This window comes from Ascaphus truei, chromosome 1, assembly GCF_040206685.1.
Source record: "Ascaphus truei isolate aAscTru1 chromosome 1, aAscTru1.hap1, whole genome shotgun sequence".
Taxonomy (NCBI): Eukaryota; Metazoa; Chordata; class Amphibia; order Anura; family Ascaphidae; genus Ascaphus; species Ascaphus truei.
The window spans coordinates 473,867,673-473,889,959 of NC_134483.1; the positions used below are offsets into that span (position 1 = coordinate 473,867,673).

The 22,287-nt window shown below is 40.4% G+C and overlaps 1 protein-coding gene across 6 annotated transcripts in view; it reads left to right on the forward strand.

Moving 5' to 3' along the window:
* The window catches only part of ATP8A1 (ATPase phospholipid transporting 8A1), a 194,740-nt gene that overhangs the window by 126,296 nt on the left and 46,157 nt on the right, over nucleotides 1-22,287 (forward strand). For all 6 annotated transcript variants that reach the window (XM_075567160.1, XM_075567150.1, XM_075567179.1 and 3 more), the window contains 5 exons: nucleotides 6,926-7,109; nucleotides 7,253-7,363; nucleotides 18,155-18,229; nucleotides 18,334-18,456; nucleotides 21,737-21,815. In XM_075567160.1, coding sequence (XP_075423275.1) covers nucleotides 6,926-7,109; nucleotides 7,253-7,363; nucleotides 18,155-18,229; nucleotides 18,334-18,456; nucleotides 21,737-21,815 — 572 coding nt within the window. The remainder of the gene's footprint in view (nucleotides 1-6,925; nucleotides 7,110-7,252; nucleotides 7,364-18,154; nucleotides 18,230-18,333; nucleotides 18,457-21,736; nucleotides 21,816-22,287) is intronic.

Below are 22,287 nucleotides of genomic sequence, written 5' to 3' on the forward strand. Positions count from 1 at the left end.
CTGCTGAAGTCTGTCTCCTGGCTTCCTACCAAATCCCGCATCACACACTCAATTCTCTTCCTCACTTTTAAAGCTTTACACTCTTCTGCTCCTCCTTACATCTCAGCCCTAATTTGTCACTATAAGCATCCGACTCTTGTGTTCTGCTAAAGGATGTCTTCTCTCTACCCCTTTTGTATCTAAAGCCCTCACCCACCTTAACCCTTTCTCACTGACTGCCCCACACCTCTTGAATGCCCTTCCCCTCAATACCCGACTAGCAACCTCTCTATCCACCTTTAAGACCCACCTCAAAACACACCTGATTTAAGGAAGCCTATGAGTAGCTCCGTGGCTGATACTTTACACTTCATACATAAACCTTGGCCCCTTGTAGACGAACTTACCAGAACGCCCTTCTACTGTCTCTGTACGTTCTTTCTACCAACCAATTAGATTGTAAGCTCTTCGGAGCAGGGACTCCTTTACCTAAATGTTACTTTTATGTCTGAAGCACTTCTCCCCTTTGTTATTTATATTATTTGTTATTTATACGATTGTCACGTGTATTACTGCTGTGAAGCTAATGGCGCTATATAAATAAAGACACACACGTAACCCTCATTTTACGCTCATTACCATGGCGACGCACACGCCACATGACCCCGCAGCGTCATTTGACACCGCGTTGCCATGGAGCCACGTCCAGAAGCCTACTGAATCCCGGTAAATTGAGGTTGCTGAGGCCTCGAGTGGTCCCCCGGCATTTAACTTAAATGCCTCATGGAAGATCGCAAGGCCTCTGCAACCAACGCACCCCTCAGCACCCCTGCTTTAGAATATAGCTTGTCTGGTTTGTTTCTAATTCCAATGTTATGTATTTTACTTTATCCATGTATGTTTCACACTGTCTATAGCCTTTAAGATCTTTAGCCGTGAGAAAGGTGACATCCTTTTAATTTTTTTGTGTTTTGGGCACAGAATAGTACGTAGACTTTCTATATTTTCTTTTTAATTCGGCAGCTTTATTTCCAAAATCTGAGAAGTGCACAAGTTGTCTTGGAGGCAAAAGATGTGTTTCTAGCTTCTCTTGTTATCTAGTGAGAGTAAGTGCGCTGCACCTTTGTAGTTACGTAAGGTTGAAATCTGCAAGTACGGTATTATTACACTAAACCTTGCCTTAGACATGTTATGGATGAACTCCACCCTGATAATTGTTCATATGATTTTTCTGCTACCAACTCTGCAAAACATGTTCAACCTTCCCCCTTTTTTAATAAATAATAGGGTTTTAAAGGTTCATACAAAATAAACTAAAGTCCATCATTGATGGCAATAGCACTTGGAAACTAAAATCCCAGCGGAATTTCGGCTTCCAAAATGAACAGGTTCGTTAGATGAATGTCAGGCAGATGTTTAAGTAGAACTAATGAATTTCAAGCTAGTGTGTTCTCAGCGAGATCTCCAAGTAAATGACCAAATGCACATTTCACTTCTACTTCTACAGTATAGTCGTTTTGCGTGACAATATATCTCTACATATTTATCATCTCTAAGAACACATGCAGCAAGTGTTGCTATGGGTTACGCACCCATTCCACAGTCCACTTGTATTGATTTGAATGGGAGATAATGCCGTAACGGGTGCAATAACCTCTACCGTCACTTGATGCATGTGCCCCAAGTACCCAAACATAGAAACATAGAATTTGATGGTACTTGAGAACCACTTGAGATATTTACTGTAGTCTTCTCATTCTCCTCTGAGCTGTGAAACCTCTGAGTCTATGAACCTAATCCAAGCTGCTGGTGCATCTGTGCTCATAAAGACAGCTATGGTTTGATATACGTTAGCAAGTGCTCGACTAATGTGCTAATTTGGGCAGCTATAAAAATGGCTGTTTTGAATGAATATTTGTGAAAATGCTTTCTCCTTTAAACATATTTTTCTCAATTGAGATAAAATAAGGTTGTGTACATTTACTCCAAACATTTCTTACACTTTGTGTTGCTGTTTTTGTGCACCATTCAATGTGCAAACACGTACAATTTTAGTGAATGGTTTGCCTTTTTGTAGAATGGAGACATTCGTATCACCTAAAACACAGACTGGTTTTAGGAATAAGTGATATTGCTGGGGTTCTAGAAAATGGTTAACTTAACATTTTTTTTTTTTTTTTTCAGAATTCCAATCTCACATTTCTTAATAAAATATATGGTGTATTGCAACTGGCCCTTCTGCTCTTACAATAACTAGAACGATTTGGCAGTAGGCTTAATCAGATGTAACCTCTTCCTATAAGAGAGCAACTCAACCAAATATTGAAATGCATTAAAAGGCGATAGTACATTACTGTACATACTCATTGTTATAACTGCAAGGTTGTATTGTATTGTATGTCTTTATTTATATAGCGCCATTAATGTACATAGCGCTTCACAGTAGTAATACATGTGGTAATCAAATAAATAACAGATAATATAAATAACAGATCATGGGAATAAGTGCTTTAGACATAAAAGTAACATTAAGGAAGAGGAGTCCCTGTCCCGAGGAGCTTACAGTCTAATTGGTAGGTAGGTAGAACGTACAGAGACAGTAGGAGGGAGTTCTGGTAAGTGCGTCTGCAGAGGGCCAAGCTTTATGTATCATGTGTTCAGAATATCCACAGTGCTATTCATATGCTTCTTTAAGCAAGTGTGTCTTAAGGTGGGTCTTAAAGGTGGATAGAGAGGGTGCTAGTCGGGTACTGAGGGGAAGGGCATTCCAGAGGTGTGGGGCAGTCAGTGAAAAGGGTTTAAGGCGGGAGAGGGCTTTAGATACACAGGGGGTAGAAAGAAGACATCCTTGAGAAGAACGCAAGAGTCTGGATGGTGCATAACGAGAAATTAGGGCTGAGATGTAAGGAGGGGCAGAAGAGTGTAAAGCTTTAAAAGTGAGGAGAAGAATGGAGTTTGAGATGCGGGATTTGATCGGAAGCCAGGAGAGGGATTTCATGAGGGGAGATTCTGAGACAGATCTAGGAAAGAGTAGAGTGATTCTGGCAGCAGCATTTAGGATAGATTGTAGGGGAGACAGGTGAGAGGCAGGAAGGCCGGACAGCAGGAGGTTACAGTAATCACGACATGAGAATGAGGGCCTGAGTCACAGTTTTAGCAGTCGAGCAACAGAGGAAAGGGCGTATCTTTGTTATATTGCGGAGGAAAAAGCGACAAGTTTTAGAAATGTTTTGAATGTGAGAGAGGAGTCGAGTGTGACCCCTAGGCAGCGTGCTTGGGCTACTGGGTGAATGATCGTAGTTCCAACAGTAATGTCGAAGGAGGTAGTAGGGCCTGGTTTGGGAGGAAGTATGAGGAGCTCTGTTTTAGCCATGTTGAGTTTAAGGCGTCGGAGGGCCATCCAGGATGATATAGCAGAGAGACATTCAGAAACTTTGGTTTGTACAGCAGGTGTAAGGTCGGGTGTTGAAAAGTATATTTGTGTGTCGTCGGCATAGAGGTGATAATTAAACCCAAAAGATGTTATTAGGTCACCTAGAGAGAGTGTGTACAGAGAAAAGAGAAGAGGTCCCAGGACAGAGCCCTGGGGTACCCCCACAGAGAGATCAATAGGGAAGGAGGAGGTGTTAGCAGAAGAGACACTGAAAGTACGATGGGAGAGGTAAGAAGAGATCCAGGATAGTGCTTTGTTCCGAATACCAAGAGTATGGAGAATGTGGAGGAGAAGAGGGTGGTCCACTGTGTCCAATGCTGCAGAGAGGTCGAGTAATATGAACAGAGTGTAATGACCTCTGTCTTTGGTAGCATGGAGGTCGTCAGTTATTTTAGTGAGGGCTGTTTCCGTGGAGCCAGATTGTAGAGGGTCTAGGAGAGAATAGGTGTTGAGAAAATGGAGCAAGCGAGAGAATACAAGACGTTCAAGGAGTTTTGAGGCAAAAGGCAGGAGGGAGACAGGTCGATAGTTGGAAAGACAGGTAGGGTCAAGCTTGCTGTTTTTGAGTAATGGTATGACTGTTGCATGTTTGAAGGAGGATGGAAAGGTTCCAGAGCAGAGGGAGGAGTTAAAAATGTGCGTGAGCGTAGGGATTATAGTAGGAGCAAAAGGTTTTAGGAGATGGGAGGGAATGGGGTCAAGAGGGCAAGTGGTAGAGGGAGAAGAGGCGATCAACAGCGACACATTCTCCTCTGAGACAGTGGAAAAAGAGTCAAGGAAGGCAGGAGGAGAGTTAGGAAGAGGTGTAGGATGGGAGGAAGAAACAGAGGGGATGTTCTGCCGTATGGATTCCACCTTTTCCTTAAAATAGTCAGCAAAGTCCTGAGCGGAGATGGAGGAAGGAGAGGCAGCTGAGGGTGGTTTGAGTAGAGTATCAAAGACAGAGAACAGTCGGCGTGGGTTAGACTTGTGCATGTTGATTAGTGAAGAAAAGTAGGCTTGTTTTGTTAGGGCAGAGTTGAAACAGGATAGCATAAATTTGTAGTGAAGGAAGTCTGCGAGAGTGTGAGACTTCCTCCAGAGGCATTCAGAGGAACGAGTGGAGGAACGCAGCATGTGCGTGTGGGAATTTAGCCAGGGTCTAGGTTAGAACGGCGAGTGCGGCAGAGAGAAAGCGGGGCATGTAGATCAAGAGACGAGGACAAGGCAGAGTTGTAGTTCCTGACCAGGTTGTCATGGTCTGTAGCAGAGCTGAGGGAGGAGCGTAAAGTGGACTCAAAGTCAGGTAAGTGAATAGAGCGCAGGTTTCTGCAGAACCGGGGGGTAGATGGAGGTGGAGAAAGGGAGAAGCGAGATAGAGAGAATGAGATGAGATGATGGTCAGAGAGAGGAAAAGGGGAAATGGAGAAATTGGAGAGAGAGAAGTTTTTAGTGAAAACCAGGTCTAAGTAGTGGCCATCCTAGTGGGTGCTGGCTGCAGTCCACTGTTGAAGGCCAAAAGAAGAGGTTAGAGAAAGGAAAGCGGGAAGCCCAGGGGAGAGAGGGGTCATCAATGTGGCAATTGAAGTCCCCAAGCAGAAGAACAGGGGAGTCTGAGGAGAGAAAGAAAGAGAGACAGGATTCAAAGTGAGAGAGAAAGGCAGAAGGGGGATGAGTAGAGGTAGGTGGGCGATAGATGACCGCCACAGGGAGAGGAGAGATCTGGACAGTGTGAGCCTCAAAGGAGGGAAAAGCAAGAGATGGAGGAATAGGAAGGGTTCGGTAACGGCAGAGAGAGGAGAGCAGGAGCCCCACGCCTCCACCCCTGCCATCAGGGCGCGGAGTGTGGGAGAAGGAAAGGCCGCCATAGGAGAGGGCAGCTTCCAGAGCAGAGTCAGACTGAGTGAGCCATGTCTCAGTTATAGCAAATAGGAGCAGAGAGTGAGAGAGAAAAAAGTCATGTACAGAGAGGAACTTGTTAGAAAGGGAGCGAGCATTCCAAAGGGCACAGGAGAAAGGGAGAGAGGAGGGAGGATGGCAGGGGATGGGTATGAGGTTGGAGGGGTTGACACCAGAAGGAGTAGAGGTTGCAATTGGCAGGCGAGGACGAGTGCATGTAGGAATAAGGCAGGGACCAGGATTGGGAGAGATATCCCCAGAAGCAAGGAGGAGAAGCATGGATAGAAAGAGGATGTGTGAGGATGATTTGTAGGGGTGTTTTTTAGTGCAGGGGATATAGCTGTGTGGTGTGAGAGGACACAGGTAAGAAAGGAGTTCATGTGAACTGAGAAGTGGGGAGGGAAGGAGAGATGGAGATATATGAATAGAGTTAAAGACATACTGAGGCTGATAAAAAGAAGTGCATAATTTGAGAAGAAGTGAAGTCACAGCAAATATAAATGGTAAAGGCAGCATCATAGCAGTAATGATGCCGTCTGGTATAGATGATTTCCTCCTTTCCAGCATAGTTCAAATGCAGGAATCAGGGCCAGTTGGGGTGTTCACTTCTTCTTCACTTCTTTTAAACTTCAGTTGTTCACTTGGATATGTGCTGCAGGCAGACTAGCTGTTCTGACACAGTTTATATGGGCCTAAAATGTCACCTGACAGTGTGGTTCTGTCTGCTTAATTAGCACATCTGAGGCACATTCAGAACAGATGGTTTTCTTCACAGGGTATTCCCTGCCTATGTGTCAAATCTTAATTCAATTAACAGTTGAAGCAGACAGGATTCAGATATGGGATATTACCTGAGGAGAGAAGATGATTTTTGTTAGGGTATGGGGTCCTTCCTTTTAAACTTCAGTTGTTCAGTGCTTTCTTGTTGTACAGTGCACTAGTTGGCATTTTGCTTGTTTATTAAATCCCCATTTTGTTATATTACATTATTTTTTTTATAGTACAAAGGTAATGAGAACGTTTTACATTTTTTTTTTTTTTAAAGGGAAATATTTTATTTATAATAAATATTTTACCAGGAAATAATACATTGAGAGTGCTCTCTCGTTTTCAAGGATGTCCTGGGCACAGAGTTAATAATAACACATGGTTACATTAAATGAATAGAGGTTATACACAGTACGTTCAATTTACACACAGGAACTTGCCATAGCTGGCACTGGCTTTTCCCAGGACCATCTCCTTGGATTGGTTGTTAAGCACATGAGCCTATCTTAATAAAATCAAATGGCTCTGTTGTTGATTTCTTAATCGTGCTTCGCATGCAAAATAAAATCACATTCCAAATGTTTTCGTGTCAATAAATGTTAGAGGACTCGCTGTCAGAAATCATTCTAGATTTAAAGCGACTGGTAAAGAACATTATCACATGGCACATTCATATTCTATGCAGTCCTTTCTCAATTGAAATTGGATGGGCTTCCCCTGTAATCCAACATGTAGTACAAAATGATGTTTTAACTGGGCTCAGTGACACATTATTATTATCACCGTATTTTAAAGAGAACATACAATACTGATTAGATTTCACTGTACGGTTTTTATCCTTTCCTCTTTTTCCCCCCTGAATTAAAGGGTGTCTCCTCTTCAGAAATCGGAGGTTGTAGATATGGTCAAAAAACAAGTGAAAGTTATCACACTTGCTATTGGTGATGGAGCGAACGATGTGAGCATGATTCAGACTGCACATGTCGGTGTGGGTATAAGTGGGAATGAAGGACTGCAAGCTGCCAATACTTCTGACTACTCCATAGCACAGGTAGTCTTATTTATTATTTTATTTTTTTAACCATATTAAAAAATATATATATATACACACACACACACACACACACACACACACACACACACACACACATCGCTCAAACTAAATTGACATACTGTATTTTGTATTTTATACAGTTTAAGTATCTGAAAAACTTACTACTGGTTCATGGTGCTTGGAACTACAATAGAGTTTCAAAGTGTATCCTGTACTGCTTCTACAAGAACATAGTGCTGTACATCATTGAGGTAAGTGGGAATATTTTTACATCGTTTCATAAATGTGTTCATACTGTATTTACCGTGTAACCAAGTTTTGACAAAGCTATACTGTATTGCTGACGGTTATTCTAAAACAAACCAGTGGCAATCATCAACAAGACCCAGGTACATGCTGGGTACATGCTGAAACATTTCAGTGACATTTCTGCAGAGACTAATGGCCCATCGGATTAACAGCGGGGGTCCATGGCAGTCCCATTCAAACTGAATGGGACTGCCAGGGACGCCTGCTGTGTTAATCCGATGGGCCATTAGTCTCTGCAGAAATGTCACTGAAATGTGTCAGCATGTACCCAGCATGTACCTGGCTAGTTTAAGGCAAGTTTTAGAATACTCGTTGTCTCGTCTGTACCTTAAAGGCAGAGTTCCGCCTGTTAATTAAAAAAATAAAATAATGTACACACTGTAGATAGGACATGTTAATTTCACCCTTGCTTCCCGAGATACTTACCGGGTGCAGTGACTCCAGGACTGTCTTCTCCAGAGGAAATAAAATGGAGGATTAAATCTTCGACATCACGCAGGCCAATAGAAAGCCATAACGTCATCCATTGCACCTTCCTATTGACCCGCGTGACGGAGGGGATTTAAGCCACCATAAGGTATTGGCGGTACCTTCTTCCATAAGTATCTCGGGAAGCAAGGTCCACGGAGCTGATATAAACACAATTGCGCTTCTGGGACCCGTATGTTTAAAACAAGAGGAAGTCAAGGGAGACTACCTCTTTATTTAAAAAAAAAATGTAAGCATTATTTAAACTGGGAAGGGTTTTGGAATGTATGAATGCTCCTATTGTTTTTCCAGGGGGCTCTGGTTTTGTATATATTTTACATTGTTTGGACTTTTCAGTGATTTTGTTTAAGTGGTTGTTATCGTCCTTGCTGATGTATAGTTTTTACACACGTTTTACGTTTCCGTCATCTCTCCATTGTTCATTAGTTCCCCAGTAGACACTTTTTGTCTCTGAAATAGAATGTATTCATTTTTTAATCCCCAGAGGAGTGTCAGAGAAAATCACTGATTTCTCATAAATGGAAATCCCACAATTTTCATGTAAATTCACCATCAATGTGTTTGTGCAAAGGAATGTCAAATTGGCTTCTAGATGTGTTTTGCTGACATGACTATGAGAAGGCAATCCCTTGATGATGCACTTGCACTTAAAATTGGGGCTTCCCATTAAACCTCTCCTAAATTGGAGGGTTCCCAATGATGGAAAAAGTATGCCATAAGTTCAGGTGACATAAAATAAAAATGTATTGTTTATTGGTGGTGATTACTGTGTAAGACCTCGGATATAGTGAGCGTGCGACAGAGCGCATGGCATTACGCGTGGTTGTCGGCCGAGTGATCTGTGGCATGTGATCCACAGCGATGGGGAAGCGTGGCCGTGACGTCACGTGCGCAGTTCACCCTCATTGACTGAACTGCTCACTTGACTTGGCTGCTGCATGAAACAAACATTTTTTTTTGGCGGCTGAAAATGCCGGCGCGCTTCATCGCGCATGCGCGGTCACCCACTCTATGGCCTGCCTCAGAGGTTTGGCCTGTTTGCACCGCGCGGTCGCACGCGGTATGGTTGCGGCCTTAAGTATCAATTCTTGTTTATTTCTCAGTAAGTAGTCTTTAGTTTTCCTAAAACCTAATCTTCTTTTGTTTATGCTGGATCACGATCTGTAGCACTGTTTGCACAATCCAAGTTAAAAACGTGTAATAAAAATAATCTAATTTCTGTATCAAAGACATGGAAAACAAAAACATTAGGTACTTTTGAAGTGGTACGAACATTGCCTTTGAAGTAGGGGAACCTAATTTTAAATCCCAGTGTCCTTGTGAGTTTATAGAAGTTTCTTTTGCTCCCTGTGCCGTAAGCATCAAAAATCAGATTGTAAGCTCTTCAAACGAAGGACTCATTGGCCCAGATGCACAAAGCTTTGTTAAATCAGAGCACATAACGTGACGTTATGTAAATAGGTAACATATGTTATTTTCCGTTGTTTAAAGGGTATCCACTAAGCTAATTATATGCAAAAAGAACAACCTTATCACATTAGAATAGGCTTGACACCATGTTAATATAGCACTGCCTTGTGTGGTCTTAACATGACTGTCTTACCTACATGCGTAACATGTGTCATGTTAAGCCAACACAAGGCAGTGGGAAGGGAGAGAACCCGATTTTGGTAGAGTCCCAAGCACTATATATCTCCTCAAACCTCTCTCCAAATAACATATGGAGAATGCTTGTGCTGAATAAGGAACACACCGTAGATACCTGGGAGATATGCTAATTTTATATGCAAAGTATATTTAAATGACTCGCACCCCCACACTTCCTAAAAGATTTCCATAAGACCTACGCTGACAAACCTATGGCCCCTTGTGTGTCAGGCCCAACTGGATCAGACCCCACAACCTCTGCTATTCAGGGCAGCAGCTCTAGCATTGAACTATCTCAGATGCCAGATAGCTCCACTGTTACAGTATACCCTACTGCTCACACCTGGAAGTGGTCTGCTTTTAAAGAAGCCGAGAGAGTGTCCACAAGTTTGATGAGCTACATTGCTTGTTACTCTACTAAAGTGTCCATCCCATCCGTCCCGTCCGTCCATGTGTGGAGAACAACATGGCCGCACTCAGACTGTATTGTCGTAAATGGCCTGGGTCGTGCATTGTAACTTGATTACTCTCCATGATCCAGTTGATTGACACACACGTGGCCAACATTATGGCAGCCCAAGGTGTGCTACCGTGAGTGAAATAATGTGATAACCCTGCCCTGTTCTCGCATGCGGCTGATTCAAAACAATGGGCAATTATCCCGCTGATTCGTTGTGTATGTCTTGCTGCAGAACGCCACTATGTCACTTGATAAAGACCAGTAAGGCCGAAACGTTGTTTGGCTCAATAAATGAGTTAGTTATTTCAAATCCGTTTGTGCCCTCTGTTCCTTCAGCATCTGCTGCAGCACGCCACAGGTAGCAAGAATGTTGGCTACATCTGTCAACAAGATACAAGGAGTAGACAGCACTCAATCTGTAAAAATCAAATGAAAAAAGTGCAAATGTGGTGCAGCGGGAACAAGGGGGGCCCTCAACCCTCCCAAACAACAATACCAAACACGTAGTTCCCAGCACTCAATTAAGGAATAATCAAATGATGATCAAATAAGTACATTTAATACGAAAAAGTATCCATACTTAAGAATATACACAATGAAAGATGCGGGAGTAAAGGGAGGTACTGATTAATCCAGGTGTAAATGACACTTAAGGGGGGAAGGGGTGCAATGGAGGGCCCACCCCCCTACTTTTCTTTTCCCTCCCCTTGTTTTTCCCTTTCCTTATCCTCCATTGCACCTATTTCCCCCTTAGGTGTCATTTACACCTGGAGTAATCAGTACCTCCCTTTAATCCCGCATCTATCATTTTGTATATTCTTGTGTATATGTAACCCTGTTTCCCCTACCCAATCTCACATAGGGTCTCCTAAGGAAATAGCACGCTGGTTACATGGGTCTTGTTGGTGCATACCTGCTGGTAACAGGGGGCCCTGAGTCTCTCGCAATGGCATGGGGGATAACAGGACAGGCTTCGGGGGCTGTGGCCAAATTCTTCTTACTGGTGTAGCGCCTCCATCTTGTGCAGCCCCCAGTTGTGTGGGGTGAAGTATCTGCAAAAAAGTTATGTCCCCCCTCCTCCCAATATACTCCACTCTCAGGCAGGAGGTATAGATAAAAGCAGATGGTCTTTATTGGTCCTTCTCGATTCAGCACAGTCTGTCATAGCACACAGCAATCAAAGGTTGTCACCTTAAGGATGTCCCTGGACACCACTCCTAGTCAGGGGCCCTAGAAGCTGTTCTTGCTCTTCTCTTACTCCCTTGTGGAGTAAGAGGAATATTTCTCCCCACTCCCAGAGGGAGTGCCTCAAGCGTACCAGACAGAGCCCTGGCAGCTTGCTGGAATAGACTATCCTCTCTCAAAGGTGGAGAGGAATTCTCTCAATCAGGAAGTGGCAGTTCATTTAGTACAGATCCAGTGACCCACCCCTGTGCCTCTGATTGACACAAGGCCTGAGTACTACCTTCTCTGAGCAACTGAATTACAGTGTGGGTAGAAAACCCATATTTACTCCTGGCAACCTGCCCTTACCAGGTATTACTGCACAGGAGGAGGACAGAATAATAGCCCAAACCTACAAGGGCTATACATGGATACTTTTTCGTATTAAATTTACATATTTGATCACCATTTGATTATTTCTTAATTGAGTACTGGAAACTACATGTTTGGTATTGTTGGCTACATCTATTTTATATATCGTACATACCGCAAGTAACATACATACCGCACGTAACATACTGTACATGCATGTAGCATACATACAGTTCTTCGGGTAAATTGTATAACTAATAAAACCAATTATCGAAAAGCCATTTTAAAAATACAACATTAATTTTTAGAATTCGCTCTCTTTTTCTTTTTTTACATTTATTCTTCAAAAAAAAATCTTAAAAAAAAGTTTGTATACAGTATGTGAAACCTAAAAAATATAGTTCCATCCAAATAACATCACATAACACGAAAGTGCGATAAGTAAGAATTGTATGGTCAAAACGGCAATGCTAAATCGTCAACATTTTTAAGCTGACAAAATATATTTTTGATTTGCACCAGGCTGCCAGATCTGACTAACCGTTCTAACCAATCCAGTTATGCGTTACCAACCGTGTCTGTTAAAGGTTTCTAATGAGAAAAAATGAACAGTGTGAAAAAGGTCATTATTTTCACTATTTAGTAAAATTCTGCTGGCGATTTCTACTTTCCACAGGAATTGTAGTTTATGATCGTTCAAATGTACATACATTTAGCAAATTATCCTCTTGGCTTTCAGCTTAGAAAAAAAAAAAGTTTCACTGTCTCTTTAGAGCAGTAAAGAAAACATTTAATGTAATTCCGAGGTATTTTGATGATTTCCCAGATAGGCAACTTTTGCCAAATAAAACAAGTTGTGCAGATGTTAAAAGCCCCATTACTATGAGTGAAGGCAGAGAGCACATCAAGGAATGTATTCCTCAAAGGCAGCTGCCAGGTTTGAATCTCTGCTTTCAGTTTTCTTGTGCTGATCAGGCGTGGGAGCAAGGAGCAGAGAGTTGTTGACTATTTGTAAGCTGCTATTTAATATGCAGAAATGCTGCATCAGGAAAGTGTTTTTGAGACTTTTGCTACCACGCCCCTGTCGTGCCTTCAAAGTGGGGAAAAAATAATGTTAAAGCAGGTCTGGACTGCTAGGACCAAAATATCTTGACTACAGGTTTTTGCTTTTTAATGAAGTGGGAATCGCACAGGGGTGAGACCAACTTCAGGCCTGGTAGGCCACCAACAGGTCAGGTTTTTAACTGAGCCACTGATTGAGCCACCTATGCTGAAGCAGGGATATCCTGAAAACCTGACCTGTTGGTCGCCCTTAAGGATAGGAGTTGGCCAGCCCTGTAATAGCACATCAAAATATATTTGGAAAATTCTAACCGTAATCCTCTTTTAATTGTGCAAATAATGAATATGAATTATTTCAATGTTTATAATTGTATTGGCATACATAAATAATCTGTGGCCTAAATTAGCAAGAGTGCTGCCTTAAGCATCATATTACTATAACCAGTTTCTTGGGCAAATGTTTACTTTACAGATGTATTTCTCTATTTTCTTCTTAGTACTGTATGTAAAATGGAAACAAATTCTATTTTCTTACTGTCTTTAATGCAAAATCATTCTCTAATTGTTGTTCCACATTAACTCATTGGCTAATAATGGCAGCATAAGTGGATGCATAATGGGCACACAGGGGTAAAAGTCTGGATCAACAGTAATTTGCCAGTATATTTAGCAGTTTCCCTGTATATTTAGCAGTTTCCCTGTATATTTAGCAGTTTCCCTGTACAGTATATTTCATCGTTTCCCTGTATATTTCACAGTTTACCTGTATATTTAGCAGCTTACCTGTATATTTAGCAGTTTAGATAATAATTACATTAAAAGCATGTGGTTGATTATGCAATGAAGTCTTCTGAAACGTGACTGGTTTTGGGCCAGAATGTTGTTGCTTCCTCGGCTTGCAGTTGGAGCTCTCTCACCTTTTCTATGACTTTGAAGGGGACTGAGAGGTTGGAAATGGGCCTGAACGGGTTTAGGTATGAAGTACTGTGTCTGGTGTCGCTGTTTTGAAAATGGTTTGGACTATGGAAGATGTCAGGTTAATCGGTAATTTGTAAACACATAACAAAAAGTAGCCTCTGCGATTGCCACTGGTTTGTGTTAGAATAACCGTCGGCACTACAGTAGGTCCCACAAGACAAGACCACCAAGAACTCCAAGATGGGGCACTCTTAAGAGTGGGTACAAAATAATTCTTTATTAAATAGACAATCGACGAGGAAAGCACTGACAAATAAATATAAAAACACTAAGAAAAACATTTAGTGGGCCATGTCTGTCACAGTGGAGACCTGATGGTACAGACAAAATGGACCCAGCAAAAAGGCAGCAGTGGGTTTAACACTTTTTTTGTACGTCAATTAGATATTCTGTTGCTTGAGCAGGATAGTTTTATCCCTGAAGGAGGGTGTGGTGGGACACATTATTTGATTGTTCCCACGCTCATTGCTACAATACACTCGGAGCATTGACACAATACATTGTACATGGGAGAAGGAGTGGCTCAGTGAGTAAAGACACTGACTGGCACTGAGATTGTCGCAGGGGAGCCTGGTTCAATTCCCAGTGTCTGCTCCTTGTGACCTTGGGCAAGTCACTTTATCTCCCTGTGCCTCAGGCACCAAAAACATAGATTGTAAGCTCCATGGGGCAGGGACCTGTGCCTGCAAAATGTCTCTGTAAAGCGCTACATAAAACTATCAGCGCTATACAAGAAAATAATAATAATAATAATTATTATTACATTGCTACTTTTCAGGATCTTCTATTTAGCTACATGTATCTATTTGGGTCAGACGTGTGTTTCCATTTGGTTACATTACTATCGTATATCACTCTGGGAGTTTAATTTATACCCTGCTGCTCCTCTATTTACCCACTGTTCACCTGCAGCTATACTATTGATTTGTAATTGACATCATTAACTAACTTGCTTTGGGTATGTACAGAGGTGAGATTGTGTTGTAGGTCAGAGGTTTCATTGTATGTCTCCTGCATACCTTTTGACTCTGTATTGTCATCTTTATGAAGGCATTTGTTTTGTGCAGTATAGTATGCAGTCATTTGCTTGTATCATATTTCTTATGTTTTGATTTGCTGTTGCTCATTATTAGCTGTGCCTGTAGCTGGATCAGAGTGTCTTGTTATCTGGTTTAGCCATGTGATCTATTTTTGATGGTAGTCAGTGCAGTCACACTGTGGGCAGATACCAGACTTATATTTATATGCCATTACTCTACTTACCCACATTCATTTTGTCTGTACCATCATGTCTACACTGTGACAGAGATGGTCCACTAAATGTTTTTAGTGTTTTTATATTTGTTTGTCAGTGCTTTCCTCGTCGATTGTCTATTTAATAAATAATTATTTTGTACCCACTCTTAAGAGTGTACCATCTTGGAGTTCTTGTTGGTCTTGTCTTGTGGAACCTACTACTTTTTCTTGTGTTTATAGTGTTTACTTTCACTCCAGGGAGCACCGCCTAGTATTTTACGGGTGTATATTATGGTTACTATTAGTGTGGTAGTAGTGCTTTTTCAGACCCCTTGTTTGTATCCTATAATTTGCCCTGATATATTAATTGGGTGACAATCCTGATTATTGTGGTGCTGAGTATTTCTTCTGAGACTTTAACAAACCAGGATGGGCTGGGATCTATGTCACATGTTGTTGGTGTCATCTAATTCTCTGTGGGAGATATTAGAAAATCGAGGGAACCTTGTGTTGCTGGGTGTGTAATCCAAGCTTGTGTTGTTCCCAGTGATCACCTTCAGTCCCTCTCTTATATTCTAGATCTTAGAGTGGAAATGTTGTTTGAACTGTTCAGAGGTCCTTGTTTGGTTCTTATTGATTCCTGAGGCAGCTGGGATTGGTCAGAGTGGCAGCTATTTAAAAAAAATGTATCTGCAGCTTCCATCTCTGTTGCCAGGTAGGCTGCCTTGGAAAGCATAATCATCTTGCTTTATAACCTCAGGTGGGTCTTGTTGTCCTCTAATGCTTCCACCGGGTGCACTCAAGTTTCCTATTTTTGCATTTGATTATTAGTAGATCAGAGGAGAACCAGCTGTTGGTCTACCACATTCCTATCCCAGTTGTACTCTACAGTAGGTTTTAGAAAGTGAGGAAACATCGGTGTTGGTTGCTGGAGCAGAGGCTAGGTATTTGAGGATGATCTCCTCCAGTAGTCTACGCGGTCTGTACATTGTCCTAGTTGTCCTTTTTGGTCTAGTAAAGTTGATATTTTAAGTCCTAACTTCTAATATGTTTATTTATTACCATGTCCTCCGAGCTGAATACTTCATGCTTCTCTCTTAAACAAATGTCAAAACTTGCTATTACATTTTTTGTTATGGGTTTTTTAAGAAATCCTATTGCATTCCCCTCAAGCGAGATTTCACAACTATTTTAAGCTTTATGCATTATTCATCTCAACCTTTACCTTCATTTTTTTGTAATACTGACAGGTTTTATGTAGATAGGAATGATGGTTAACAATGGGATATTTGTGAGTTAAAACCACGTTTTTATTTTTAATTAGATGCGATATTAACTCAAGTTTATCGGAGTTTAGTTAAGCTAGGTTTAGTCCCTTCTGAAAGCAATTTTGCGTAGGGGACTATCTGGTTGGAACTGCAGTGCAAGGAATACCAAGGCGTAATCAAATAGCTTTCTAAGAAAACTCACCGGTTTTCTATTAAACTTGAATTTAGTAATGTCACTCAAAACAGCCACACTTTCTGAGGTCATTTTATTCTTCAAATAAACACATTGTTCAGAGTGTGTATTTTCCTATAAAATTGACAAGCCTGTTCCCATGCTGCCATTTTTTTCTTACTTTAATATTGTTTTTGAGAGCCAACAATGACAACAAATTGTTTCATATGATCTATAATTCAAATGATAGGTTATTTTTCTTTTACATCCCAAGATATAGCCATTGGGGGGCGGGGGGGGCAGGCAGAGCTGTTGTGCACGTTAAAAGAGCTGGTGTGTCCAAAGGAACTATTCTTCTGCAATCCAGCCTGGGTACATATTGATAAATGGTGAATTTGTAGCAATTCATTCTTCTGTAATGAGGTTAAATGAAGCATTCAGTGTGACACAGTCTGGGACATTGTTTCTAAAATTCATTTGTATTGAATGTCATGCACTTCTAGCATCTCAGAGGGGGGAGCTTTTTCTCTCTCGCGTCTTAAATCCTTGCACTGCTGGAAAAGCTTGTGACCTGTTAGTTTTCTTACTATTTGAAATATAGATGTCCACAGTATCTGAAAAAGTTTTGATCTTGTTCTTAATAAAAAATATCAGTGCAGAAAGCAAAAGCAGAATATATTGGAAAAATATATCAACATAACCTTGTAGCTTACCTGAAAGTTAAGGAATTCACTTACTGTACAGTCTGACGGAGATATGAGTTGCCTCCATTATGTTTATGAACGGCTTCAGGAGGAGGGTTGTGACGTGTTGTGATTCTGTCATAGAAGATGCACAGTTGGGATATAATTTTGTTATGTAATGAAAAACCAAAGAAAGAAACCAGCCAAAGTGCAGGCACTTTACTAGCTATTTTGCAAAATAACAATTTCCTCTTTGTTTATATTTTGGTAGCTGTGTTTGGTTCCGTTGCAGATGTACAGGAATACATTTAGCACCTTAGAGTATTTGCCGAGCAGTGCTACTCCACAAGACACCTTCCAGCACCTCTTATAGCCCATTTCCGATCAGAAGGTGTCTAGTGGTGTAACATGGCTTAGTAAATATGGCCTCTAATGGCCCATTCACTTGATCGACCAGGATATGTTTTCCAGCACGGCAGGAGTCCTACACAGAAGAACTTAACGCTAAATATGGCCCAATGCGAGTATCGCAGGAGTAGATGAGAAAAGAATATCCTACTTTTTGAGGTGCTCGGTCTCTGTCCTTATATGTCTGCATATTGATTTTGTGAATGCTTGCGTTTCTTGAATGCTTCACAAAACTATGCAGCTAAAAAAAAATATTTGGCCAAGTGCTGAAAAATGCACGTTGCTGGCATTCTTAATGTTCTGTAGAGTTGTAGTTTCAGGACGTTGTGGTGGTTTAAAGCAGCAATTCCGGACACACACACAGAGCTGTTTTTTTTTTTTTTTTTTAACTAGGAAATTCACCTGAGCGAAATCGTGCTATTTGAGTTCCCCAGGTGCCTCCAGTGGGCCAAGGAAGCTGCAATTGATGACATCGCTGCTTCTAATTGGATTACTGCAGGCACCATCTTTAATAAAAACAACAAATATTTAAAAGGACGTGCATGCGCACTAAAAACTATAAGTATCTCAGAAACTGACAAAGGGGATTGTTTCCCTGCAAGGTTATGTTTTTTTTGTTGGTTGCTGCAAATAAATGTGTACTTCAGAATTTCCATGCAACTCGGCTACACTTTTTTTTTCCTATTAAGAAAAACCTAACATTAAAAAAATATATTATCGACACCCTATAATGCACCTTTATGGTTACAATAGCTGGGATGTTTTTCAAAAATGCATATTTGTTTATTTTTCAGATCTGGTTTGCCTTTGTGAATGGCTTTTCTGGACAAATTCTTTTTGAGAGATGGTGCATAGGTCTTTACAACGTGGTAGGTATTTATAAGGGGTTTTTGTTTTTGCATTCCACAAAATATAGATTTGATTTAATTTTAAATTTGGAATCGTGCATAATTTTTTAATTTTTTTTGTAAAGATGTTTACGGCGCTTCCTCCTCTAACTCTTGGGATATTTGAGAGATCCTGTCGAAAAGAAAACATGCTAAAGTATCCGGAGTTATACAAGACATCCCAGAATGCTCTAGACTTCAATACAAAGGTAGGCTGACACTGCATTGAATGTGTTCACAACTGTACTACAGCTAACTGTACTAAAATGCACTAGTGCGGAGTGGCCAACTCCAGTTCTCAAGGGCCACCGTCAGGTTTTCTGAGTATCCCCGCTTCAGCTCAGTTGGCTCAGTCAATGACTGAGCCACTAATTGAGCCACCTGTGTTGAAGCAGGGAAATCCTGAAAACTTGACCTGTTGGTGGCCCATAAGGACTGGAGTTGGCCACTCCTGCACTAGAGAAAATGTCCAGATGATCCTTCTGTGTTTAAAATTAAGGTGGCTGCTTCATATATTGGAAAATATTCTGTCGATCTTAACGAAAAATATTTATTTATTTATTTGTTTTCTGTGAAGAAAAAAAAATGTTTATTTTCTACAAGGTGTGTGCAATTCTAATTTTACAGGCTGTGTAACCATTTTTTTTTTCATTTTTAAAGGCATGGGTAATCTTGTGTACATGAACAAAACCACACATGTAGTCCCTGTTACACTAGCTCCAAGAGGACATTCCATATGAAGTCCCCTTATAATGTGGATGAGTGGGTGGTAATCCCAAGTAACACTTGGTCAATATATATAATATGGAAAAAAGATGGCGGCACCCAAGTAATGATGCGAAAATTGCTGTGGTTTACTGCATAGTAGTAATAAGCAGAACTAAAGTAACGTTTCGGGGACACAGCCCCTTCGTCGGCTTTTGTCTGAGGAAGGGGCTGTGTCCCCGAAACGTTACTTTAGTTCTGCCTATTACTACTATGCAGTAAACCACAGCAGTTTTGCATAATTACTTGTGTGCCTCAATCTTTTTCCATATTATCCTACTATAGGCCTCTATTTGGAACATAGGGGCATTGATAGGTTAGCCCACACCAAGATTTATTCTCCTTGTCTTTGTAATCATTTTTGACATTGAGTGCCTCTCTATACCTTTTTGTATTATGGTTTATTGCACTAAACTTTCCCAAGCATATTGCCAATTTAACAATAGTCTTTCACTTTCCATACTATCTTCATTTTGTTGTAAAAACAAACAATAAAAAAAAACACAAAATGAAGCCCCTGTTGAGTAGCCTTAGTGCTGTTATTTATTGGAGTGGTTAAAATTTTCTTACGACCTTCTAAAGCGGTCTATTGTATCATTTATTCAGTACAAATTATATTAAATGCAGTCTTACCATTTGCCCATTATTATTTTCTAGCGAGGGTTTCATGAAAGATTAGTGTTTGTTTTTGTTGCAGTACTGAATAACCAAAATGCCTTACACAATGCAATGTAGCACATATTAGCCACTGGGTTTGTTTCAAGTCTACGTTTCTTTATTATTTCTGAATATAATAAAGCGGTCTTTGATCGCCAAAAGTTGCTTGTCCTTTTGGATGTCATGCCTTATGCATTTGCCATTTTGCGTGGAAATGGATTACTGCCCCCTGTGGAGAATTGTCCAAAAGGACAAAAAAAAGGAGGCGTAATGAAGTGTGTAAGAAGTTGTCATTACAGCGGCCTTCATTTTGTTTTCCGGAAGTGCACATCTTTCCAACACACCCCATTTCATGACACGGAGAAGAACTCAACTGAACTTAAATGAACAAAAGTTTGTTTATAATTCCATGCTAAGCATTTTAGGAGTAAGGAGAAGTGCAGAACAATTACTGTGGACACAAATCCTCTATTCTGGGTTCCAAGAAAGTTTAAAATGCTTGTAATGTTCTGCCTTGTGGTCTTTTTTTATTTTATTATTATTTTACAGACAATGTCCTGTTTCTAAATTAATGTACCAACATCCTGAATGCTGGCAGACATTAATTTGTAATTGCAAATTAAGCTAACTAAAATAATAAAAGCATTGTTCCTCTGTAAAATAGTGATCATGTATCTTGGCCTCTTTTAACAGAGCAGTGTCTTTTCCCAGCATACATGGCAAAAACATGAATTATGTCTCCGCAGCCTTTTATTGTCCTAAAACAGATTACCTTCTAAATTACGATAGACGGGAACTTCAGAGGGCGTGACATTATACTTCAGTAAAATGCTGAAAAAAATGAAAGTATTATGTTGCTTATCTTGGCTTCTATGGTCCAGAGAGTAACACTCGAAAAGAAAGAAAAAATAGTTAATGTGCATGTGATTTGAGACAGACAAGCTGACAAAGGAAATACTGCAATTAATCAAAAAATACAGCAAAACACTCAGTGATATGCAACATGTTTTTTCTGGATTACGTTTGGAAATTTCATATTCAACCCCCTTTTTCAAGATCATTATTTTTCTTTACATTTATGCGAAATGAATAGATTGGGGAATATTTGCATTTCATTTATAGTGTGATGTATTTGAGATGTTTGTTATGCTAAAAAGGGGTGAAAGGTTAAAAGGGCCCCACAGGGGTTAAAGGATTAGTACGTGACACGTATCGGTCAGGAAAACAGAAAAGTAGAACTAATTTATCTTGCACCCACCTGTGCTCTCTGTCACTTTCAATCTGGTGGTAATGATGCAGTAAGTGGGAGAGAGAGTTCACCGCTACAGGGAGCGCACGGGCAGTTTAGGGGTTAACAGGGGATACAAATGAAATGAGTTGTGCACTTACGGGTGTATTGAATCTCACAAACTACAGTGGGATTTATTCAGTGAACAAAGGATGCCAAAGCACGTTGGGACCACAGAGGGAGAGATTTGTACACCAGGCAGCCTATTTTCACAGCTTGAAAGTGCCCCAATACAAACTAGAAGGACAGATTATAGAACAGTCAAAGTTTTATCCATCTTGCAGATCAGTAAAACCATTCATTATATGTTCAGACATGCTCTTATTGTTTCTGTTAATGTTACTGTATGTATTGTTATGTACTTACAGTTGTATTAATATGCCGTGCAGATACAAATGACCATAGCAAATCACTTGCCAATATATACTGGACAATATTAACACTTCTATGTATATGTGCTTTTGGCATTAAATGTTTTTTTTTTTTTTTTTAATGCTTGTGTCAACCTATATTTAATACACACTTTATTAGTATGCTACATTGGTTCTAGAAAAAAAAGTTACATTTAGTTTGACCTGTTTTATATGATCCCTGTTTTTATTTATGTTGTGAAGTTAGAACAATTATTTCAGTTATCCGTTAAAAATCATTGTATCTTTGTCTGACTTGTGTAGCCTGACAGTTCTACTTCTTGCACACAGATAAAGGGGGGGGGAGGGGGTCAGGGTTCGCTAGACTAGTTCTTCACAAATGAGTCGCTTGCATTTTTTTATCCTTAGGTTTTTTGGGTTCATTGTCTCAATGGCCTGTTCCACAGCGTGATCCTGTTTTGGTTTCCATTAAAAGCTCTGCAATATGGTAAGTGGCATTATTTTAAATTGATTGTTTTCAAGTAAGCACATATAACACAAGAAATTATATTTTCCTCTGTTGTGGTTGCTTATTTTAAAAACACCATTTAACACGTGAAATGTAGCTTGGAAGGAAACCTTTTTCTTTTATGTATCCAATGTACATCATAGCAATGTAAATGGCCTTTTGAAAAAGTTTTGTGTTTCACACTTGCGCAAACGGACTTAAACATTTTGGATTGGCATGACTTCCTGCACATCATGTATTTCACAAGTCACATCGGGACTTTTTATATTTACAATATACCTTTGCCGGATTTATAACATATCCTGTAAACAGTGTAAAGCCTTCACTGGTTAGTGTAAGCGAACATTCAGAAATATATGCAAAATGAATGAAAATGCATTTGAGGGACTTTGATTCTGTCCCCCTGCATGTTTTAACATGGTCACTATTCCAACCTCAAAAATGTATATAC